Source organism: Bacillus rossius, chromosome 2 (genome assembly GCF_032445375.1).
Source record: "Bacillus rossius redtenbacheri isolate Brsri chromosome 2, Brsri_v3, whole genome shotgun sequence".
In the NCBI taxonomy this organism is placed as follows: domain Eukaryota; kingdom Metazoa; phylum Arthropoda; class Insecta; order Phasmatodea; family Bacillidae; genus Bacillus; species Bacillus rossius.
In genome coordinates this window covers 89,069,301-89,095,536 of record NC_086331.1, presented here as the reverse complement: position 1 = coordinate 89,095,536, position 26,236 = coordinate 89,069,301, and the positions used below count along the sequence as shown (strand labels likewise).

The 26,236-nt window shown below is 38.7% G+C and overlaps 1 protein-coding gene across 1 annotated transcript in view; it reads left to right on the top strand.

The window, feature by feature from the left end:
* Positions 1-26,236, top strand: part of LOC134528797 (zinc metalloproteinase nas-13-like) — a 66,636-nt gene that overhangs the window by 25,286 nt on the left and 15,114 nt on the right. Inside the window, exon 3 of the mRNA XM_063362462.1 lies at positions 20,310-20,483. Within this exon, the coding sequence (XP_063218532.1) occupies positions 20,310-20,483 (174 nt within the window). The remainder of the gene's footprint in view (positions 1-20,309; positions 20,484-26,236) is intronic.

Sequence of the window (26,236 nt, the reverse complement as noted above, 5' to 3'; positions counted from 1 at the left end):
ATATTATAGTGGTTTTCTCAGTGTGCTCCTGATTATTCTTGACAATATTTTGATGGTTTTTCCCGTGTTCTTGCAATCATTCCTGTGGTTTTTTCAAGTGTTTCTGACTATTCTGAGAAACCGCTCTCTGCATGGATTTTTTTTTGTTCTAATGAGACATGTCATTTTATTTGGAGTTACATTTAATTCGATAATTTCTGCTACTAAATCAAAACTTGCAATATTTTTATCAGGTGGAATTAACAAATATCATTACTCAGTCAAATTAATATTACGCCATGAGACATCTGTGGAGCACCAACATGCAAGACGAACTTCCTTTTCCTTGGAGTCTAACGAAGCCATCCTTCTTTTGCGATCGTTAGTGAGCATCCCGCATCCCGCATAAAATAACTAAATATTATTTATCTGCAAGCAACATGTGGCGATATCTGTTGTTGAAAAGCAGAACTACATGCATAAAGTACTTTTGCATGAGATATATTAATTCTCGCTGATGAAATATGAAAAAATTTCTATTTAAGTATTGAATCTAATTTAAAACACTCAATTGGTATCTGGCATTAGTCTCAGTAACTAATATAAATTCCGATTTGGGATATGACGCTGTTTCGAAAGAACATAGGTGTAAGTTTTGCAGTAAAGAGTTTATCTTGAGAAAGAATAAAAGACAACACGAGAAGAATGACTGTGTTAAAAATCCACTGCGCAATATGATAAGTTGTGTTCGATGTAGCAAGTCGTTTACACGGAGAGAGCCTAAAAAGACATGGCAGAACTTGTAGCGCCAAGCCTGCGTACAAGCTAGAGGACAACGATGAATCTACTAGCCTAAGGAAGAGTGATCTGCATTACGACAATAATTTTCTTGGCTCTTCCGATCTCGACAAAGAACTTAAATTGAAGAAGGTTGATGATTTACGGAAGAATGAAGACAATGGAAGAATCCTTAACGTGAAAAGTGAGAATATATTCCAGCCGAATTCAAGTAGATCTTTCCTACTTTGTAAAAATGATGGACTCCTAAAAAGGAAGCACGAAGACGATGAAGACACTTCAACATCATCAACATCGAATTATTACGGTAAATTGGGTGAAGACGATTCCTTCTACGGTGATTGTTACAGTGACTCTGAGGCTGTTGACAAAGACATAGACTATGATGAAGCACCTAAAGCTGCCCAGATCGAAGAATGTGGCGGTGTCCTGAGACCGAAACGATGGAAACGACGTGATATATTAAATAAATCTGATCAAGCTTGTGATGATCACCGTCTCAAACATGAAAGTTACCCTGAGGTTGGTGGTAAAACGGAAGACACCAGAGATCATAATATTTATTATAAAGGTGCAAGGAAGATGGTGGTAGAAGAGAATGATTACACATCATGGAAAGATCCAAACATATTGGTTGACCGGCTAAGACTACTACATGGTTCGCTTTGTGCAGGAAACTATTCGTGCATCAAAGAAATATCCTTCATACTCAAGGAACTGAGGAATGCTGGCTACATACAATATTGACTTGTTTTACTTGCATTTGTATAATGTAAAGCAATAAAATAAATAATTTAAATTATAAGAATGTAATGTTTTTATTTCTTGTATTATGATTTCTTACTAAGACTTAGATCTCGTAACTTGTGCTTCCTTTTTGCCTTTTTTAGTTGATGGAGCTTCCAAATGTGCTTCCTTATTCGATGATGCATCCAAAATGTGCTGCCTTTTCGTTGGCGGTGCTTCCAAATGTGCTGCCTTTTCGTTGTCGGTGCTTCCAAATGTGCTGCCTTTTCGTTGTCGGTGCTTCCAAATGTGCTGCCTTTTCGATGACGGTGCTTCCAAATGTGCTGCCTTTTCGTTGTCGGTGCTTCCAAATGTGCTGCCTTTTCGTTGTCGGTGCTTCCAAATGTGCTGCCTTTTCGTTGTCGGTGCTTCCAAATGTGCTGCCTTTTCGTTGTCGGTGCTTCCAAATGTGCTGCCTTTTCGTTGTCGGTGCTTGCAAATGTGCTGCCTTTTTGTTGTCGGTGCTTCCAAATGTGCTGCCTTTTCGTTGTCGGTGCTTCCAAATGTGCTGCCTTTTCGTTGTCGGTGCTTCCAAATGTGCTGCCTTTTCGTAGTCGGTGCTTCCAAATGTGCTGCCTTTTCGTTGTCGGTGCTTCCAAATGTGCTGCCTTTTCGTTGTCGGTGCTTCCAAATGTGCTGCCTTTACGTTGTTGGTGCTTCCAAATGTGCTGCCTTTTCGTTGTCGGTGCTTCCAAATGTGCTGCCTTTTCGATTACGGTGCTTCCAAATGTGCTGCCTTTTCGTAGTCGGTGCTTCCAAATGTGCTGCCTTTTCGTTGTCGGTGCTTCCAAATGTGCTGCCTTTTCGTTGTCGGTGCTTCCAAATGTGCTGCCTTTTCGTTGTCGGTGCTTCCAAATGTGCTGCCTTTTCGATGACGGTGCTTCCAAATGTGCTGCCTTTTCGTTGTTGGTGCTTCCAAATGTGCTGCCTTTTCGTAGTCGGTGCTTCCAAGTGTGCTGCCTTTTCGTTGTCGGTGCTTCCAAATGTGCTGCCTTTTCGTTGTCGGTGCTTCCAAATGTGCTGCCTTTTCGTTGTCGGTGCTTCCAAATGTGCTGCCTTTTCGATGACGGTGCTTCCAAATGTGCTGCCTTTTCGTAGTCGGTGCTTCCAAATGTGCTGCCTTTTCGTTGTCGGTGCTTCCAAATGTGCTGCCTTTTCGTTGTCGGTGCTTCCAAATGTGCTGCCTTTTCGTTGTCGGTGCTTCCAAATGTGCTGCCTTTTCGTTGTCGGTGCTTCCAAATGTGCTGCCTTTTCGTTGTCGGTGCTTCCAAATGTGCTGCCTTTTCGTAGTCGGTGCTTCCAAATGTGCTGCCTTTTCGTAGTCGGTGCTTCCAAATGTGCTGCCTTTTCGTTGTCGGTGCTTCCAAATGTGCTGCCTTTTCGTTGGTGGTGCTGCCTTTTCGTTGTTGGTGCTTCCTTTTTTGTTGATTGCGCGTAGTACAAAATGTAGTGATTGAATATTTACTAGTTTATCACCTCTTGGTGTTACTAAAATATTTTACAAGGTTACTTGGTCCTTTAGAATGTATAAAAATGTCACGATGGATTACGAAGGTCATGTGGTCCTGAAACGACTAGCCTATACGTCTGATAATGACATGACTCGGTCTCATGGACTGAAGGCAATTGATCTATATGTGTGGCTTTGTACATGAACGGCTTATATGTTATTCAGATTATTGAAAAATTAGACTTTCATAATAGGCTAATCGGCACTGATTTAATTCGTTGGTCCGGTATATTGACTTGAGTTGATTTTCGTAGAGTGAATGATTAATAAACTCCGCGAAAGGTAATGGAAAACAGAACCTAACATTTATTTAATAATTAGTTACAACTGTCTCTGGTCAAGAATCGAACCGTGGACAGGGATCCATCGATTCGATTTGTAAATTAATAAATGATTTTTTCGGAGACTATTGGAATTTTTCCCGCATTTCTAGCTAAATAATTACATGATTTCAAGATGGCGGTCAAATTTCAAGATGGTGGGTACCTCAGTAATAATAAATGATTACTGCACTGTAGCATGTTAGAATAAAACTAGCATGATGGTAATACGAGTACACGCACAAGATGGTGTACTCCAGCAGGTGGTCGCTCCTGGTAGCATGTACTGAACATAAAATGATGGATCCGTGATGGACATCAAGGACAAAGTCAAATTTCAAGGACAAAGTAAAATTTCAAGGTCAAAGTCAAATTTCTAGGTCAAGGTCAAATTTCAAGGTCAAGGTCAAATTTCAAGGTTAAGGTCAAATTTCAAGGTCAAGGTCAAATTTCAAGGTCAAGGTCAAATTTCAAGGTTTAGGTCAAATTTCAAGGTCAAGGTCAAATTTCAAGGTCAAGGTCAAAGTTCAAGGTCAAGGTCAAAGTTCAAGTTCAAGGTCAAATTTCAAGGTCAAGGTCAAAGTTCAAGGTCAAGGTCAAAGTTCAAGGTCAAGGTCAAAGGTGTGGTGACCAGATAATTATACTACATGATATCGGCACGCTCTAGCAGACGAAAACAAGATGGTGGTCTCCAGTGGATGAAGACAAGATGGCGGACATGATGTCATACTACCTGACGATATATATGCTTTGAAAAAAAAAGTGGAGGGAGTCAGTATGCCTGCAGCCACCGCGGGGGAAGGATCGGTCGCCATTTTTATTTTTTTGCACTCGTCGGGTTTGAACCGAGGACTCCGAGCTCCGTGTTGTAAATGTTTGTTTTTTAAATATTTTATTAAAAATTGTGTTATTTAATTTTTTTATAATTTTTAAATTTTTTTTCATTAAAATCGGATAATAAATTTAAAGATGGCGACCGTAACGGAAATTGCAACGGTGACGTCATAATTCAAAATGGCCGATAACACAATGCCGGAATGTTCGAGAAAACGAAATGACGTCATCCAAGATGGTGGATCCAAGATGGCCGTCGGGGTCAAGGTCAAAGGTCAAGGTCACATCCTGATAGAGGCTTAACTGAGGCTTGAGTTAAGGATGCTTAAGCCTCTATCAGGACATTTCTAGCCGTTGGGATTTTTAAGGACTAAATCGGGAAATTTTCCCTCGAAACGGGAATTTTTCCCTCGAAAACGGGAATTTTTTTCTTAAAACGGGAAATTTTGAGTCATTTTGAGTCATTTTTGAGGAATTTTGAGGAATTTTTGCCGCCGTGACGTCACAAATCCAAGATGGCGGTCGACAATCTTCAATCCACTACCTGCATCCTGATCTAGGAAATACTATTATATACTACTAGCAAGACTCACCTCCCATCACAAATTCCAAGGTATATATATCGCTGGCTAGTATGACATCACGTCCGCCATCTTGTTTTCGTCTGCTGGAGGCCACAATTTCTTTCCACTATTTGAGGATGCTGCCACCATGTTAGTTGGATTTTTACCCACTAGAGTACAGTAATCATTTATTACTGTGACGCCCACCATCTTAAATTACTGGCGCCATCTTGGAAAATAGTAATTATTTAGCTATAACATCGGGAAAAATTCAAAAGTTCAATTTTAAATATTTGTAATCAATATACTAATTGATTCGATCTGTTCCAGTCCTTAATTCGATACTTGATAGATGTAAAATAATTGTTTTTTAAATACGTTTTTTCAATAAAAGCAGCTTAGATTCCTAGTCCACCAGCCTCCAGTAAGCCGATAACCACATATAGACCACCATTTTGAAAATTTCCATAAAGTTACCTAGGAATTCTGAAAAAATTTCCAAATTTCATAAAAAAATTATTTATTAAATTCTGATTTATTCGATGCACGTTAAGTTGTGATCGGTGTGACAGGATGTTTACACGAATTGATAGCTTAAAAAGACACGACAGGACGTGTAAAGCCAAGCCTACGTACGTGATAGATGTCATCGGTAAAGCAACAACATTAAGGAAAAGTGTGTTGCATGATGTAAATAATTTTCCTTGTCTTGGTTGTGATTATGTTCATAGCTCTCCTGATCTCGGCAAAGAACTTATATTGAAGGATGCTAATGGCTTAAGGAAGACTGAAACCAATGGAAGTATGATCAACGTGAAAAGTGAGAAAAAATAAAGCCAATATAAAGTAAATCTCCATACTTTAGAACATTGATGAACCCTTAAAAATTAACATTTTAGACGATGATGAAGCTTCGGCGTAAACGATTTTGAGATCTTACAGTAATCCACGTAATGATGCTGGCTTCTATATTGATGGTGACAGTGACTCAGAAGTAGGTGACGCGATCGAAGACTGTGCTGAATAACCAATGGATACACAGTACACACACAATTGTCACACAAGACACACACTGGACACACACAATGAACATACAGTAGACAAACTCTGCACACGCAATGAACACACAATTGGTACACACACACACACTGAACACACAATGAACACACAGTACACACAATGGACTCACAGTACACACACTGGACATGCAATTAACACACAGCACACAAATAATGAACACACAATACACACACACTAGACACACAATGAACACACAGTGCACACACAGTACATGCAATGGCCTGACAGTACACACACATGACACATAATGAACACACAATACACACACGCACACACACAGGACATGCAATGGACACATAATGCACACATTGAACATGCGAGAACTCAGGCTTAGTATTTTTTTGGCATAACTTTAAATTTGAATTTTGAAAAATAATTTTCCGAGTCCTTTTAAGGGGACATTTAAGTTACACCAGTGAAGAAGAGAGTGTATGTGTAGCAAGTGGTAGCAGAGCTGGTGGTTTCAATTATAGGTAGTGTGTGATTTCGTCTATAAGCAATCCCAGTAACATAAGAAAACAAAAATATTTTTAAAAATAATTGGATATATATTTTTTTGTGTACGAATTTTAATCTGACACTATATGTTTTTAGTAATGTGACTATAAGTAACATTTACGTTTTAAAATCTCAAAGCGATATTCAGTTCAGTCTCTCGTAGGCCGTCACTAGCCTTCAGCTACCCAGCTGTGCTCGCCGCCTCGCGCAAAGCACGCTATCAGTCACGTAAGACCTTCCCCCTTCCCTTACCACCCAACGGTCGGCAGAGTTCTCGGCTGTCAACATTGTTATATCACGCGCGCGTGACCACGCGCGGATACACGCCCCCCCCCCCCTCCAACGCCCCCCGTAACCGCCTTTCCCTTCAGAGGACCTTGCTCCCTTCTTTCCCGGAGGGAATACAATGTATTACAAGTACGTAACCCACTGAGCATGTAGAGTCAGAGTACGACCAAATAAGTTATATTGCCATTTAAGTTAAAGTTAAGAGTGTTCTGTGCATAGTAAGTAATGCTAGAGTAAGATTTTTATGTTTCTTTAGAGCACTTAAAATAATTTATATCATGATCACTCCAGAGAATCTTCTTAAGGACGAAAAATCTATGAACTCGCCCTTTCTTGGCCAACCCACCCCAGGAGATGCCCAAGAGCTGAGGAAACAACTTAGAGCCGTTTGACAGTCGCAATTGCAGCCAGCTTCTTGGAATTAAAACTTGGATCCCATAGAAGGTTTAACATTGCATGCAGTAAATTTCAGGGCATTACTACTTACGTTAATGGTCCGCACAACGAGATAAACAAAGCGAACATATTGCGAATCCTCACGCGACTTAACCACATCACCACTATATTCAACAACCTGCCCATATTATCAGCAGGTAAATTGAACGGTGTCTACAGGAAAGAAATAGACAAATGCTGACAACAAATCCCCGACTTCACAAATAGGTTGAGAACCAAACTCGCCACACTACGGGAAACACCCTCTGAGGGTACTGAAACATTTTCAGATCCTCAGGAACAGACGACTGAAACAAACACTCGATTGCTAGCCATTACTAGTACACAACCTGAAGTTTCGCAAACAGAAACACCGGGACTACAGCACAAGGTCACTCTGGTGTCTCCATTACTAGTATCACCAGTATCATCGCCGCTACCAGTTTCCTTCTCCTCAGTCCCATTCCCAAGTCCACCTGCAATTGCTACTATCAGTCATCCATCCACTCACGTGTGGTTCCCCTCCGCTACTCTCGCGAGGCCGGTACTCCACCCAGTCACCAAGGTCACCTACACTCGCCCTATTCCCGAACTCATTGCACACCCTTCCCACCTCACCCAACCAATGTACCTTCCCCCCACCTCGGCAGCCTTTTTCAATCCCTACTATCAATTCCCATCAGCGTTTTCATCGCTCCAGACCACCCCAGAACTCCACACTTCCCCCGCGACCATTGTCATGCAGATATCACCCCTACCTCAGGCAAAGCACATCCAACTCGGCGACTACGCTCGCACATACCACCGCCATGCCATCCATTCCCCAACCAGACTTACAAATACCGCAAGTCAGTTGTGCAAGGTCATGAAGCACATTTCTACAGAAAAATCGCCCACCTAGCGGAAAGGTTACTCACTAATCTCCCAGAAACCAACGGATTGGGTCCGGGAAAAATAATTGAGTTTTTACGACAATTACTTAAACAACACCTAAAATGCAACCTACCGGATAAAGAGTTATTTGAGATAGTTTTCCCCCTAACCCGCCCACCTCTGAGCGAACGAACCTCGTTGGTCATAGAAAAGAACTTAACCTTTGACCAGTACCATGCTGACAGATTAAGTTTTTTTATTCCAGCGCGCATGTTCACAAACCTGATACTTGACTGGTACAACAGGCTTCAACAGAAAGACGAACCATTAAGTAAATACATTTTTGAAATTAAGGAGGCCGCTCGTGTCCTTCGCCTAGGAGCTTCAGAGTGCGAAGTTGTTTCAAACATCATGAATGGAATTAGTCCTGCAGAGAGATCGCAAAAACAGTTTGTCAGACTCGACCACAAACTTTTGCCGAGCTGGACCGATTGTGTATTCATGCCACAAATGTAGAAATCGCCGACTACCAAAGGAACCGGTACCCGAGTTTCCCTGATCGACACCCCATTCTTTCAGAGCCACAACCACAACACAGAAAGGAAAACATGAACACCAATTTAAAACCAAAACAAAATGATCACGGTAACCACCAGAGTGGATATAGCCATCACCAGGAACAGATGCCATTTTGTAAATTCTGTAAAAGACCCGGGCATGTTATTGAGCAATGCCACACAAAATACAGACAGAAGAAATATTATTACAACAATAACCAAAAAAAACTAGTAACTAGGTGGCCAGCAAGTGATTTCTCTGCGCCACCTATTCGACAAGCATATTCGGACAAGTTATACAGTACAACCACTACTTCACATGCACCGAGAAGGTACAATAACAGATCCAATTACCACCCAAAAGGTAACACACTGCAAAGTAACAGCAGAAACACACAAAAAAAAACCAATAAGTCACAAAAGTCAAACAAGTCTCGTAAAGGGCAAAAACGCAAAATGGCCACAGATTCAAATAATGTGAAAAATTCTCCCGACCCTAGGGAACATTGTAAAAATTGCTTGAATCCTAAAAATCCAGGCAAGGGAAGTTGTCATAATATTTTTGCAAGCCTACCGACAGTATTACCTTAGCTTAGTCCGAAATGTTATTTCAGGAAATCTTTTTCATGCTTTACATAAGGAGAAATAAGTTCAGAAAACTGAACCAATGAAGATACAATGTTTCACCGCATCAGAGCAACCATTAAAGGTTAACACAGTAGCCTTCATTAAAATTAAAATTGATTTATTTTCCTGGACATTTCCATTTTTAGTATCACAGGACTTAGCAACTGACCTCATTTTCGGATCTGATTTTATATCTAAAACAGGCTTAGTAACTGATTTGCAGGCAATAAATTTCAATTTCAAATTTAATAAATCAATTATTATCACATTTGTTTCCCCCTAAAATACAGCACCAGAGTAATGTTAATGCAATCCAGAGTGAAGTTGAGGTTGGATGTGAGTTATCCCTGACATACATCGACACATCGCAAAGAAAAGCAGTGTAAAATCTATGTAATAGTTTCCCAGACGTTTTGACAAAAAAACTAGGTCGTACTCATTTAGTGCAATATGACATAAAACGTTTCGATTAATACCCAGTCAATTGTCACCCTTATCAATTATTAGGCCCCAAAATGGAAATCATGCGCGAACACATACAAGACCTATTGGACAAAGATGTAATTGAACCATCGACTTCCATTTTGCCTCTCCAGCATTTTTCGTCCCCAAAGGTCAAGGTCACCGCTTAGATGTTGACTTTAGAAAAATTAACCGGCATGCCTGATTTGAATTCAGCTTGCCATTGGTTTAGCAAAGCTAAGTATTTTAGCATTTTTGACCTTAATTCGGCCTATCATCAAATACCACTAACTCCGAAGTCGAAACACATCACCGGTTTTTGCGTGCCCTGGAATTTGTATCAATATAAGGTAGTTCCTTTTGGCCTAGCCACAGGCGCACATGTATTAACTCGCCTCCTTGACCAAATATTTGGTGATTTAAAGTTTAAATTTGTATTTAATTACCTCGACGATGTTGTAGTGTATTCAAAATCTTTTGAAGAACAAATAGCTTATTTGTCTGGAGTTCTCACCCGACTGCGTAAAACAGGGCTAACAGTCAATACAAAGAAGGTTAAGTAAGGGCGCGGTTACACGGGAGTCTGAACTACTTCAGGTGAACATGTTCAGCTGTTGAGTGCGGTTACACACAGTCTGAACATGTTTCGTTCGAGGCCATTTCTCATTTAACTTAAACAGGTTGGCAAAGTAGTTCAGATCGACATATCTTCTACATTAGCCTCTGATTGGCTGGTTAGAATATAAACAGTCTTTTGCAGAAATTCTAGATGGAAAGTGTTTCTGGCACAAGTTCGAGTAATATTTTACCGAATGCAACAAAAAAACCAACAGATAATTATACATATTTTTTAATTTAGCGTGACCTTAATTTTCTTAAAACTGAGATAGGTACTCTCGCTCAGAAAATAATAAAAAATAAGTTTAAAAATTTTACTGTGCATGTTTGAATTCCCGATTTGTAAAAAAATATTGAGCAATATGTAAACACATTTCATTTCTGCTGATAATGCTGTATAAACAAGTGAGAAAATCCCGCGTTTTCTGGATGCAATTAAAAAATAGAGATCAACAACACAGTCATTCGTTGACAGTAGACAATCGGTTTTAGAGCTAAACACACTTTTCAGCAACTACCGTGTAACCGCACACTTTCGCGTTTGTAAACGTGTTTACTTAAACATGTTCACCTGAAGTAGTTCAGGGTCCCGTGTAACCGCGCCCTAAGTTTGCAGTTTCCGAAATTTTGTTTCTGGGACACATCATTTCCAGTAGAGGAGTAACAATTGACCCAAGCCGTACACAAGCCATAGCTGATTTCCAACCACCGAAAGATCCAAAAGGAATTTCAAGGTTTATTTGAATGGCTAATTTATATGCTAAATTTATTCACAATTTTGCAGAACATGCATCCCCATTAAATGCACTTCGAAAGAAAAACACATCATTCAATTGGGGTCCAGAACAAAACAAAGCCTTTAATTATTTAAAACAAGCCATAGCCAGCCCACCTGTTCTTCGAATGGTGGACTTCACTAAACCATTCATCTTACAGAAAGATACATCGAGTGTCGCCATTGGTGCAGTTCTATCACAAGAGTTCGATGACCACAGGCAACCAATATTATTCGCCTCTCGCACTCTAACTCATCAAGAGAGAAAATCATACTCTGTTTATGAACTCGAGTGTCCAGCAGTTGTGTTCGGAATTGACAAGTTTCGCCAATATCTTGAGCAGAGGGAATTTTTATTAGAGACCGACAATCAGGCTCTTGCTTGGCTTTTGGCTCACACCAAGCAACTAGGAAATCTGGGCAGATGGATAGCAAAATTCTCTTCACTTAAATTTACAATTCAACATATCAGAAGTTCGCAGAATATCTTGGCAGATGCTCTTTCTCGAATGTTCGAGAATCCCTCCAAATCTAATCTTCAGGAGGAACCTCCCATTTCACGCCACGCCCTACTCACAGATTTTGCTTTAGTTTTTTCAGACTTACAGTTTCATCAAAATTCAGATCCTTACATTTCAGATATTATTCAGCAAATAAAATCAGGTTCATCGCCAAAGTATTGTAAGCTTTCAAAAGGACTCCTGTATCGACGAACAACACAATGTAAAACTTACAGAATAGTCCTTCCTCAAAATTTAAGAGACATGGTATTTAAGTATTATCACAGCTCACCCATTGGAGCACAACTGGGCACATACAAAACAATTGAAAGCATATGCCGCCATTTTATTTGGGATGGAATGCACAAAGACATTACTGAGAGGGTAAAATTATGTAAATTATGCGCCCTGAGTAAACCAGCGCAGAAAACACAATTCGGATTTTTAACATTAGATGTGGCCGAAAGGCCTATGCAAAAATTGTTTATAGATTTTGTTGGCTCCTTCCCCAAATCAAAAACTAGACACACCATGCATTTTCTAAATTTGTATGGCTCATTCCCCTCCGGCGAGCTACCGCAGAAACTACAATACAAGCATTGCAAAATAACATTTTTAAAATATCTGGCTTACCTTCAATAATCGTGTCAGATAACGCATCACTGTTCACATCCAGACTTTTCAAGAATATGTGCTTTTCCCATGGCATTCAGCATGTAACCACTTCTCCCTACTATCCACAGCCTTCACATGCGGAGCGTTTTAATAGAAACCTCCGATCCACTTTAATAGAGTACCATGCGAACTCGCAGGATAAATGGGATACCAATTTGGTCTGGCTACAAATGGCCTTTAACTATGCCCGACATGAGGGACACAAAAACACACCATTTGAACTCATGTTCACATATAAACCCAAAAAAAAAAAACACTTTCTAATCTCTGGTCACTACATGAACTTCTCACAGATAACCCTCGTAACATAAAAGAGGTCTGGAGAAGAGCCCAACACAACCTGAACTTAGCCCACGCAGCAAGCAGGCAAAAATATAATAAGAAACGTTCACTTAATCCATACAGGGTAGGTGATATGGTGTTGCGCAAGGCACATACGCAAAGTAAGGCTATCGACAAGCGATCAGCCAAACTTGCTTATCGTTGGAGTGGCCCTCGGCAAATCCAACGGATTTTAACACCAGTAACGGTCGCTCTAGCCGACCCAAGTTCTGGTGCATACATAACGCGCGCACACATTTCGTACTTAAAGAAAGTGCATCCTAACATAAATTAGGTGCATTCTTTACTCCTATTAGAGGAGTTTCATACGAAACTTCGGCATGCCATCCGCAACACTTAGTGTTGACTACATACAAAAATCATATGTCCTAATTATAAGTAATAAAAATCCATGGTACTATACTGTAAGAGTGCTAGCACTGCAAATGTTTTATTCTAAGAATTTTTTAGGTTAAGATGTTTAGTTTTAAGTGGCGCCACTTAATTCGTAAGGTTGTGTGTATATCATGAATAATTATGTTACTTAGTTCGTAACGTTTTGTGTAAAGCCTGAATAATCATGTCACCTAGTAAGTCCAGCATTTATTGTAAGTAGTTTACCTTAGTCGGTTCTGGTACAGGGTAAGTCGGCCAGTTCTCAAACTTATGATGCTCAGTGTTGGTTGCTTACCCTGGCTCCGCCTTTCAGTGGAGGAGTATGTGCCAAAAATTAGCATTTTTTGGCACATTTTAAATATTGAATTTTGAAAAATAACTTTACCAGTCATTTCAAAGGGACATTTAAGTTACACCAGTGAAAAAGAGAGTGTATGTGTAGCAGTCTCCATTTTTATTTTTGCCCTCACCAGGTTCGTACTGAAGACTCCATGATATTAATTGTTTTTTAAATTAAAACTTCATTAAAATTTGATTAGTTCTATTTTTTATAAATTATAATTTTTTCCTGTTTTTCTAGTTAAATAATTACGGATTTCTAAGATAGCAGCCGTGACATCATAATCCAATATCCCAGAATAAATGTTATTAAAATTGTTATTATTTTAAAATTTTTCCCCATTAAAATTTGATGATAATTACGGATTTTTAAGATTGTGGCCGTAAAAAAAATTCCAACGGTTATGTAACATTTCAAAATGGTGGCCATGGAATTCTAATTGTTAAGATAATGATCTCAGCGGCTTATGGTGGCTTGTAAATTCGGACTTTAAGCCTCTTTGAGGACATTTCAATTCTTTGACATTTTTGGGACTATAAACGGGAAATTTTTCCTCAAAACGGGAAATTTTTCCTCGAAACAAGTAATTTTTTTTTTAGAGTTTTTATGGATTTTTTTTCTAAAAACTTGGAAATTTTGGCGGTTTTTTTTAACGAATTTTTGACAAATTTTGAGGAACTTTGAGTCATTTTTGGCAAATTTTGGCAAAATTTGTAGGTCAAGTTAAAGGTCTAAGGTGAAGGTCAAGGTCTTACAATAAGCCACCGTGACTTCAGAATCAAAGATGGTGGACATGCACTCAATCAGCACTCCTACTTCTGGCGCAGGAAATACCTTTGTATACTACTCAGCAGGATCCCCGACGACGATCGTAAATCTAACACTCCTTTCTCTGCGGTTGTCAGTATCCGCTGGTGATGGTACACCGTCCATCGAAGTTAATACTGGAAAAATAACGAATAACTGAATCTCAGGATATGTACTGAAGAGAGCTCATCTGCACAGCACCACAGCTAGAGGTGGACTGAGAGTCTCGTCGTCAGGGCGTCACTTTTACACCCACATTCGCTGGTATAATATTTGAGTCAAAACAACAAATAAGTTAATATTTTAGCAACACTTTCAATTAATTTGCAGGTTCCTTAAAATTTTATAAAGGAAACGCAAAATTCACAATTTAAACATTTATTATAAAATACACAAGTAACGCCTATATTTTAGGTAAAGCATAATTCATTTTTGTAAGTAAAGAATTTAACGATGCACTGACTGCCTCGTCGACTATAGCTACCGTCTTGTCGACTCCAGTTACTGCCTCGCTAACTCCAATTTCAAATAGTTTGCTGGTCTCGGGCACAGGAACACAGGTATTCAAATGCTTGTCCTCAGCATTGCTTTCGGTGAAGACTACCTCAGTCAGACATGTTCAACGATGTCTGCAACCACGCCTGCGATTGGGCTTATACTCGATGCTTGTTGTGTTACTGCTGATTAGAAGCTTATCCTCTTTGGGCGCAGGAACACTGTCAGAAAAATTACGAGATATGTGTGTCATTTGTTGTTTGGGTCACTGTGTAGATGCGTGGCAGGTCACAACAGGTTGCAACAAGTTTTTAACTGTACAGTGTGGTGTTGCATGTACAGAAGCAGCTACTACATATTTGATGCTGGTTGGAAGGCTTGTATGCAGTGTCATGTGATAGACATCACAGTTTCCAGGATCACAGCTGTTGTGTCGGTTCGTAAGACAGAGGAAAGTGCGAAAACCGCCAGTGTTGAGTGCCTTCATCGCAGGTTTTCGTATATGAGTGTAGATATCCAGTATCTAGTAGCTGTACTAGACACTGCTGACGCTAGTTCTTATGCTCTCACACACAATGGCAGGATGGAACGAAAACATCCTCTTGCATTTCGGACGACATCTGAAGGTGCGAAATGTACTCACACTCGGAGAACTGAGAGTTGTGCCAGGCACAGGTCCATTCAGTTTCAATCTTGTCACAAACGTGAGACTGCTAGCCATATATTGCACTAAGCTTGAACAAGGAAGGTAGGTCGTCAATTTCAGAAGCTTCATCGCAAAACTTTCTCAGAAATGTTTTCTGTTCGGGTTCAGCAACCATTCGGATTCTGCATTAGTGAATCGTTAAGAGTATTTTGTTTTATTTGGTTGTTCATATTTTTTCCTTAGTCCCATTCAAGGGCATCGTAAAATCTGCGTAACCATTCGTTGGAATATTTACATTTTTCGTCCAGAAATTTTCAAGGATTTGGAGGCTGGAAGGTGCGAGATCGAGTCCTGCTACTGTCTTCATATGTGACGGCAATCTCCTTGAGCACGAATCCAATTTGGCTCTGGAAATCTTATAGTTTGCAGTACATCTTGATGCTAGCAATGCTCTGTCATAACTAAATAAATCCTCTAAATGCAACAGCATTAATGAAAAAATTTCACAAGCTTTTCTTGGCAAATGTACGATGCAAGCCGATCGTGATTTATCAGACAAAAAGCAAAAGTTTTTGGTGGAATATTTCCGTTCGTCGATATATAGATCCTACAGTCAGTGGATGATGTTTGAATTTATTAGATCTTTTTTTTTTTAATTCAAACACAATTAACAGAGCTTGTTCTTGAAACTGTCGGGACTGAGTACTGGCGACTATCCGCGGCCATAATACACTTGCGGAAACTTGGCATACATTAGGTATGCGAGCAGAAATCTTCTGTTTTAAAAGTCCATGTTCGTGTCAACGTACAGGTAACTTTCGCTGTTTAAATTTTTTTACATAATGTATTTGGGAGTTATCGATCACCGAACAGCTCACTTTACATTGAGCTGACATCTATTGTGAAGACCGATATTGATGTATCATGGTTTCTACATAGCTCAGCTGGACTTTACTATCCAGTTATGCTGGCTTTGAGGCAGGCCAGGATACGTTTCGGGGATCCATGATCGGAACGGTATGTCAGGCTTCTTGCCATTATCTACATTCTTCAGCACCTTAATATGTTCAGCTATGCTCACTTGTACATGAGGCAACATCCACTCAAAACACTGTACTGTTAGATACCTGAGGATAATCTGCAAAAGCGACTATCACATTAATGTTCATTTTGAAATTAATTCCTATCTTTCTTCAAGTGCAGACTCAAAGTAATTTCTTCTCTTCTAAAATTAACTAGCTTTCCGTTTTGATCTACAAGTTGAACTGTTATTTCACTGACTGATTTTACTATCACTGGAATGTAGATTGCTGTTTTTTTGGTATTTCAGTCAAACGATAACCTGAAGAAACATTTATTCCAAACTCATGTTAGGTTGTAGTTGGTTTAATTTATAAATGAAGATTCTGCCAAATTACAATTCACACGAACTACGTTTATCGGTAAAATATTTATCGAATTAATAGATTCGTGAACTTTCCCCGACTCATACACTCTAGGCTCGAAACCGAATAGCGATCCTATGCTACTGTCACCTTTAGAATCTATATCACAATTGCTAACTAAAATACTTTTCATGGTATTTATATTCTTTGTAATAATAATTGCTTCATCCGATTGTAAAATATTCTTTAAATGATCTTTAATATCACCAATTTCGTGACATCCAGTTGGTATTTTTATTTCTTTGATGTAGTCTTCGTTAGGCTATTTATATCTGAAAACATTATTCGTTTAATCTATATTAGCTATAGAATTAAAAGTTTGTAAATCAGTAAGCGCAACTGACCAATTTACTTTTAACTGTATTGGTGGGTAAAACATAGAACTTAATTCGCTGCTCGCGCCTGACAATATTGCTGCAATACTAATGTTTACAACCAACTGCTAATATTCGTATGTTGTAGTTTATATACTTTTTTTACGTGTAATTTTTTCTAAAATATTTCATTTAGAACTTTACAAGTGCCACAGCTTGTTAGGAAATGAAGTGCTTATTGCGTGTGCGTCGCCGATGCGGAATGCGTGTGCAAACTGCGGGGACAGAAAGATATTAGTGTCCCAACCCGTCGGCCCGTCAACAGCTCTTCTAGTGTGCGTCACAGCTCGTCTTATGTGCGTATTTCGCGCCGGAGCTGAGGAATGCGCGCCTGAATTGGAGACAGAATGTTATTTGACGCACGGATGTTTCATACCAAGTTTAATGTCAACAACTGACATGACAGTCAGTCGACTGACTGCTTGTGGAAAATAAGCTAGCAGAAGTATTTCACGAATATTTCGACAGCAATATTAAACACAATTTTCCACAATTTTGAGAGTTAAAATTCTGATCTCTATTGTATTTATGTATATGAAATTTTAACATCTTTTAAATAAATTACGAGTTCTCTAGGAGGTTTTAAATCCCCGAAACTATCAAAGTAAATTGCATTTTTACCTCGTTTCACATACGTTGCCCAATGAGTACCTTTGTTACTTTTACTGTCTAAATTAACAATTGATAATTCATTAACATTAGGTTTTGCTGGAAGTCTGTCTCTCATAAACACACCTCTATAGTACTTGATTTTTAGTTTATGAGTATATTTTATTAATTCTGTGTTCGATAATGCTCGAGTTGGTATTGAATGAATTATTTCTTGTTTTTTCACTCCTTTTTTTCTTTTCTTTTTTTCAGACCCTTTTGCTAGATGAGAAGAGTAACAGGCGATTTGCCTAACGGCGGTTTGTCTAAACATGAATTCGTTACGGCGATTTGCCTAAAGTCATTTCGCCTAAAGGCGTTTTTCCTAACGGCGATTTGCCTAACGGCGTTTTGCCTAACGGCGATTTGCCTAATGGCGATTTACCTAAAGGCGATTTGCCTAATGGCGTTATGCCTAACGGAGTTTTGCCTAACTCCGATTTGCCTAACGGCGTTTTGCCTAAAATGTTACTATGATGACAAAACCTCGTTTTGCCTAACGGCGAATGGCCTAACGCCATTTTGCTAATGGCGATTTGCCTAACAGCATTTTGCCTAACCTAACCTAACCTAGCCTAACCTAACCTAACCTAAGCTAACCTAACCTAAGGTAACCTAACCTAAGCTAACCTAACCTAAGCTAACCTAACCTAACCTAAGCTAACCTAACCTAAGCTAACCTAACCTAAGCTAACCTAACCTAAGCTAACCTAACCTAACCTTACCTAACCTAACGGCATTTTGCCTATCAGCGGTTTTCCTAATGGCGATTTGCCTAACGGCGTTTTGCCTAATGGTGATTTGCCTAACGGCGATTTGCCTAACAGCGAATTGCCTAACGGCGATTTGCCTAACGGCATTTTGCCTAACGGCGATTTGCCTAACGGTGTTTTGCCTAACGGTGTTTTGCCTAAACAGAGTTTTGCCTAAAATTAGGCAAAACGCCTTTAGGCAAAACGACACATACCCGATGAGAACGTATAAACATACTTTTTCCGTTTTTTGAACCTAAAGCCAATGCCTCCTCGTTTTGACGCCAAATGAAATATTACAAGTCAAAATATGTATTATTTTAAATTATTATATTTTAAAATTTAATTCTTAGTTTGGTACATGTCTCGATGACCGAGTTGTCAAACGCTTATATATTCCATACCAGAGGTCCACCCTATCATGGTTCTAATCACCTCGCTTCAGATGTATTTTGTATAGCAATTAAATTCAGTATGTCTATAAGTATCACAACAACACTGGTAAGTAATGGAACATCGACCTTATGTGCATGAAAAAGATCGATGCTGCCACACTTTAGGGGGGAAAAACCCAGCAGAAACATAGATGGTGAACATTAAATAATCTAAGATGGCGACATCCAGCAGATGAAAACGAGATAACGGCCTCTAGCAGACGGTAACAAGATGGTGGGCTCCAACAGATGGAAACAAGATGGCGGACATGAAATCATATTCCTAAATGGGGAAATCCAACCTGGCGGAAAGTTATACAATCAAAGATGGTGTAAAATAAATAAAATATAGCTGATATGGTCAAGGTCATCCAAGATGGTGGACAGGAACCAGGTCAAGGTCAAATTTCATGGGTAAGTTCATACAAGATGGTTGTCGTGATGTCACAATCCAAGATTGTGGTAGTCTTTTTTGCCTTAACCCTATTCACGAATTTACATTTTTATACTATGTGCACCGTATAGGAATAGGTGTTTTTATTTACCGAATGTCGCACCATATTAATAACTGAATTAGGTAGTCTAAGCATCGAAATCTACCTTATGCTTGTCAGTTTAAAAGAATGAGTTTCGAAAAAGGTAATGCCAAATTATGCGGATGTGTTGTAAGTGTAAAATTTTATTCGCAATGCTTTGTGAAAATTGTTTTAACAGGAGAAAAGTGGTTTCTGTAGTTGGCTCCTGATTGTATAACAGTGTTCAACTGTTTGGGCTTGGGGATGAATTTCAAGCAACACCAATGACTGTCAAGCGTTATATACTAGCATATTGATGATACATTTAAGTTTAAGAAAAAGGTAAAGGTAACATTTTATGTCCTACTGCTATACAGAGTAGCTAAATACGTTTAGCATGTAACCACTCATTAATTGATATTTACTTAAAATTCTGTTTCAATTAACTTTTTAATGTACCGTTGTCTTCATGAAATTATATGTGTGTGTATATATATGTATATATATACCTATATATATATATATATATACCTACACATATCTGTTGCACTTACCTACCATAATTAGTTGTATTAATACCATTTTCGCAATATGGCAACCTTCCTAAAATAAAAAATAAAAACTAAATGGAGTACAGATAAAACTATAGAATAAAATCGAACATTTCCAAGGATTTGTTTTCATTGCATTGTTTTACTACCCTAATTGCGAGGAATTTTCCCCAACCATTTTCGCATGGAATTCCTTCTCAGCTGATGAATTTAACTGCATATCAATTGCTATTTTTCGAATTCCACAATAATTGTGTTGTGTGTGTGATCTAAGTTATTTTATACTCAAATACTTGCTATTATAGGGACGAATATTGGCTAATATATGAGAGGCATTTACAATAAGGTTCAAAACAAAGACTGCAAACACCAGCTGATTTACTTGTCCTATTGTGAAATGATTTCAGGTGACGAAGTGTCGAAATGGAGTCCAGAAATGCTCGTGAACCCAGAGGAACTTGGCAAATACATGGAAGGGGATATTTTATTCCCCACGGATGGGCTATCACGCAATGGGCTAAGAGCCAAATCTTCGCGATGGCCTGATGCTACCGTGTACTACCGGATCAGCCCCGCATTCAGTAAGTTTGTTTACCGACTTCAAATATTCCTGCAAGAAGAATCAAGTAAATTATTTATGCAAGAGCTGTTAAGCAGAGTATTGATGAACATCTTGATAGTGAAGGATGACAATAAAAACCTATGTCATTGTCAAGAGAAATGTAGGCCATATGATGTTGGCCAAAGTCTCTTATTCAAAAATCTTTCAGGTCACTTAGTAAGATGTTCGGTAGAATATTAATAAATTTAGGAGAGAAATGAAGTATCTTGTAAAAGTTAACTTAGCGATTTTGTATATTATTGTGCATAGTTTGGTAGTACACATAAACTGCAAGATACAGAATTAAAGAAATTGGGCATAAATTTCTAAAATGAACCGGAATGCAAAACTGAATCAAAACATAGAAAATCAAAGCAAAATATATTTATACTTTTGTTTCATTTTCATTAAAAAAAAAACAATAATGCTTCTCAAATCTAAATTTTGCATTTCAAACCTCAGAAATAACTTTTCCAATAGTTTATGGTAAATAATATTTGGATAGTAAGAACAAATTTATTCATTTGCCTTGCATATGATTCGATACTTAGCCTATTGTATTTAGAGAAGCATCTTAGACATGGCTTTGGTATTAGTAGCTAGTATTCCAACTGTGTTATTAAAGAGAATAAATTGTGAATAAAACAAAAAGTCAGTGGTGGTGTTCTGATTGGTCACCCGGGGAGGAAATGACAGGAAAGCTGAAGTGAAGTCGATGATGGGCGACTGTGGTTGGTCTTTGACGGATTTCATAGGAACCGGGAAGCCCATGTGGCACTGTGCATGGTGAGTGAGGTGGAGGACTTTGAAACGACCCACGTTAAACCAAGGTATAGCTAAAAGGTCAGCAATGTCGAGTGTGTGTTTTGAGTTGTGGTCGTTGTCAAGTTCAAGTTCATCCAAGATGGCGGCTGATACCACGACCTGGAACCTGCCACATGAGCCACATTTATACTTGGGGTAGTTGTTCATGAATGCTCTCAAGTTATCTTACCTACTACTGTGCGGCTTTCTTTGATTGAGACAGTTGAGAGATTAAACCATTATAGGCACTGTAAAAAAAGTTTAGTATATAACTTTTTTTGTGATAGTATCTGCTATTTGTTGGTTGGCCATTTGACTTTCAGGTTGATTGCTGTATTCGTAGGTCCGTGTCGTTTTTGTTTTGTCATTTGTGCTGTTCTGTCGTGCGTTGTTATAATTTTTATTTACTCATTCTAGGGAATGGAAAACCTTAATTTAAATCCTTGTAGTATTAACTTGAAGTCCTATAGTTGCACGCAGCGCGAATTAATGTCTTCACTCTTGTGCAAATGACCGTTGGCGTTCTTGATGCGCCTTTAACACTCCCTGAAGAGTGACTCTTGAAGATATTGTCATAGTAGTAGTCATTCTTTAAAATGTATTCACTGTTAAAAACTTATTATTATACTTATAATGGATGCTTATTGATATAGAACTATATTCATGGAAGAAAGCCTCTATCACATTCAGGTATTATGTTCTATAGGAGCAAACATTTACAAATGGTTGTGATCAGCTAGAAAAAGACTTAATTCAAGATGGTGTCTATCGATTTCAAGTACTTCTCCTTCCCTTAGCGTAAGAAAAGATTTCTGGTAGTTTATGTGCGTCGTTGCGTTAAGGTAACTCTCGGCTGCCATTGTGGTATAATCCATTAATAAATAAGTCATAAATGTTGGTATTAGTCAATTTTGACGTGTTTGAGAATTTGTCATTATGTTTAATGCTCAGTTGGTGGTACTGATTTGTGTATTACTTGTAAGAAGTGATTTTGCAATAAACGTAGTCTTGGTGAAAGTTACACGTCGTCTGCGTGTCTGTTTTGTGCTCCGACTTTCCCATAACAGTGGTTATGGGCCCAGACAAGCTTGTTTTCACGTGGCTGTGACTGCTTGAAAGTCGTAATGCATCAGGAGTATAATTGCCACAGCAGTGGTCGGTATATTTGCAATTGCTGCTGTTTTTTGTGATCGTGTGTGGTGTGGGCTGGTGGTCATGTTTCCTGCAACAGTTGTAGGATTTCCACAACTTACGAATACTAACTTCTCCAATTGGCTATAGGGAGAAGAGATGTTTTTGACCAAAGAGGGAGTAGACGACGTGATAAATATCTCGGACATCACCAAAGGGGAATTGTCAGCGGAAGAAAGACAACAGTTTGATGTGCGTGACAAAAAGGCTAAATGGGTCATAGCTCAATGTGTATCAGATAAACACCTGGAGATAGTGAAAGGGGCAACCTCAGCTAAAGAAATGATGGTTTCGTTAAATAATGTTTTTGCCCGGACGAGCCCCATATCCAAATTATTTGTGATGAAGAAACTCTTGAAATTGAAGTTTTACTCAGGTGAGCTGCAGGAACATTTCCTTGTAGTTGAGACTATGCTTAGTGAGTTAGAAGCATTGGGGGCAGTTTTAGACGAAACAGATAAGGTCTGCTATCTATTATTGACTATGCCGGAGAAATTTAGCAGTGTTATCACAGCCATTGAGACGATGACTTTAAACATAACTTTAGAGTTCGTGAAGTGACGACTCCTGGGTGCAGAACTTCGAATGGTGGGTGGTTATATGTCACCATCCCAGGTGTCTGGCTGTTCGTTTGCGGCGAAGAGATTAAAGGTGAAGTGTTTCGGCTGTGGTGAATATGGTCATTACAAGAGACAGTGTCCAGTGTTACAACGGAGAGGTTCGCTTTCCTTTACGCCTCGAAAGGGTTTCCGTGGCGGGAGACATGATTTACAAAAGGTAAACGTTGCAGATGGAATGCCACCGGTAAGTGCTGAACAGAATGATTTTGTGTTTATAGCTTCAACCTCTTTGATGAGTAACGATGAACGATCTCACGCCATTACTTTTGTGTGTGACTCTGGTGCATCCGAGCATATATGATAAATACTGATTATAAGTCTCTCATGACAGGCATTGAGACTTTAAAGGAACCTGTTGCTATTGTTGTAGCAAATGGAAGTAAAATGCTCGTTGCAAATGAAAAGGGAAATATTGTTTTTGATAAATGTACATTGGCAAATGTTTTGATTGTAAATAACTTGAGATACAATCTTCTTTCTATTTCAAGGGTGTGTGCAGTGTGGTATCAAACAACCTTTGTTAATGGTAAGATGATAATAAGCAATAAAGGAATACCTGTTCTCGTATGCCAAAAAATTGGTAAACTGTATGTAGTAGGGCTGAATTGTTCGGTAGTTGGAAATGAACCTGTGCCCAGTGTAGGTAAGTCTACTTGGCATGAGAGGTTAGGTCACCCAGGTGAGGAGGCAATGAGAACATTGGGTAATATGACAGGAATTAAAGGTATGGAAGCAGTAAGAGATTGTAAAGTATGTATTGAGAGTAAGTTTACTAGACAACCATTTAATTCGATAAGCCCTAAAGGAAAAAGGTGTCTTGAGATAATATGCAGTGACTTGCGTGGTTCCGTTAAGCCTACTACGTTTGATGGGTATAATTATTTTCAGACTATAACAGATGCATATTCTGGTTTTTGTACGGCGTTTCTGTTGAGGAGGAAAGATGAAGCCTGTGAAAAAGTGAAAAGCTTTATAAAATCAGCAGTAAGGCAGTTTTCTTCTGATAATCGTAAGGTGTTGAGAATACGATGTGATAATGGGGGTGAATTTTGTTCTGCAAGTTTTCAAGGCTGGTGTTTCAGGAAAGGTATTCAGCTGGAATATACGCCTGTCTATACACCTCAGTTAAATGGACAAAGTGAGAGAATGAATAGAACTTTGTTAGAGAAATCCCGGTGTTTGATAGGAAACTTACCTAAATACATATGGGGTGAAGCTGTTAGGACAATAGCATTCTTGTATAATAGAACCCCTAGGTACAATGGCCTAGTACCAGCTGAAACATGGTATGGGGGGAAAGTCAATTACCATAAGATCAGGTTGTTTAGAAGTAAAGCTTTCATTAAGGACAATCATCCATCTCTGGGGAAATTGGATAAGAGAAGAATTGAGGTTTACATGGTAGGGTACGCTTCAAATGCTTAAAGGTTTTTTGACCCAAGCAAGAGACAAATTGTAGTGTCAAGGGATGCAAAGTTTCTGGAGGATGAGACGTACTATGAATCACAATATGAGGCAAAACCATTGACAGTAAAGGTTAATGGCGTGGACAGGTTAGAAACAGTATCGTGTGATATTCAAAAGGAGAGAACGTCTGATGAGGGTATAGAGGAAGGAGGAAGGAGATCGGAAAGAACTAGGGTACCTCCAGTGTTGCATAAAGACTACATTACTGAGGACTATACAACGCAAATAGCATTGAATGCATGGGGGTTTCTCGACCCTAATGTTCCCTTGACAGTGTCTTATTTTAAAGATAACAGAGACAGGGAGTCATGGGAAGACGCAATGCACGAGGAGATACATGCCCTAGAAAAGAACCACACTTGGGAGTCAGTTGAAAAACCAAGTGGTAAGACAGTAATAGACTCCAAATGGGGTTTTCTCAGAAAAAGAGGTAAAAGGGAAATTAATCAAGAAGGCAAGATTAGTTGCCAGAGGGTGTTTTCAGGAAGCAAACCAGATGAAGAAATATATGGCCCTGTAGCTACGATGCCTACTATTAGAATTTTGTTATCGTTATCATTACAGATGGGCTGGGTTATTGACCAATTAGATGTCAGAAGTGCATTTTTGTATGGAGAACTGAATGATCCAGTTTTCATGAAAGTTCCTGAAGGGATTTGTGGGTCTTAAAAAAATAAAAATCTTGTTTGCAAATTAAAGAAGGCTTTGTATGGTCTGAAACAATCCCCTAGATGCTGGTACGAAAGATTAAGCAAGGAACTATTAAGTCTTGGTTGTAAGCGATCAAACTCTGATACTTGCTTTTTTTTAAGAAGGGCTTATACATTTTGGTCTATGTTGATGATCTAATGGTTTTTTCTGATGATAAAGAAAAAATTCAAGACCTTATAGTGACTTTAAAAGAAAAATTTGAAATGAAGGAAATGAGTGAGGGAACTGGAGTTTTTAATTTCCTTGGGTTAGAAATTATTTGTACAGATGAGTGTATATCTATTAGGCAACGTAAATTGATTGAGAAAATACTGGAAAGATTTCAAATGAAAGAGTGTAAATTCTCAGACTTGCCAATGGAAATTAAATTAGACTTGCAACCTTCGGATGAATGTGACAATAATGTGCCATATAGAGAACATATTGGGTGTTTGATGTATGTAATGCTGGGTACTCGACCAGATTTGAGTTTTCCTATTGTATATTTCAGTAAGTTTCGGAATTGTTTTGGAAACAGTCATTTAAAGTATTTGAAAAACATCGTAAGATATTTAAACAAAACAAAGGAGTATTGTCTTAGATATTCTAAACAAGTGTGTAATGTGATAGAGTCATACGTAGATGCAGACTATGCAAATGATAAAATTGATAGGGAAGGTATTACAGGGTACTTCATTAGGATATTTGGTAATAATGTGATATGGAAATGTAAAAAACAGAGTTGTGTTAGTCTATCCAGCACTGAAGCTGAATACGTAGCCTTGGCTACTGCTGCTACAAAGTGCATCTTTGTGAAAAAGATGTTGACAGAACTTTTAGAATTAAATATTATTGAAGTGATTAAGTATAAGGATAATCAATCCTGTATAAAATGGCATGTACTCTTGAGACAAAAAGATCTAAGCATATTATTGTGAAATACAATTTTATAATAGAGCTT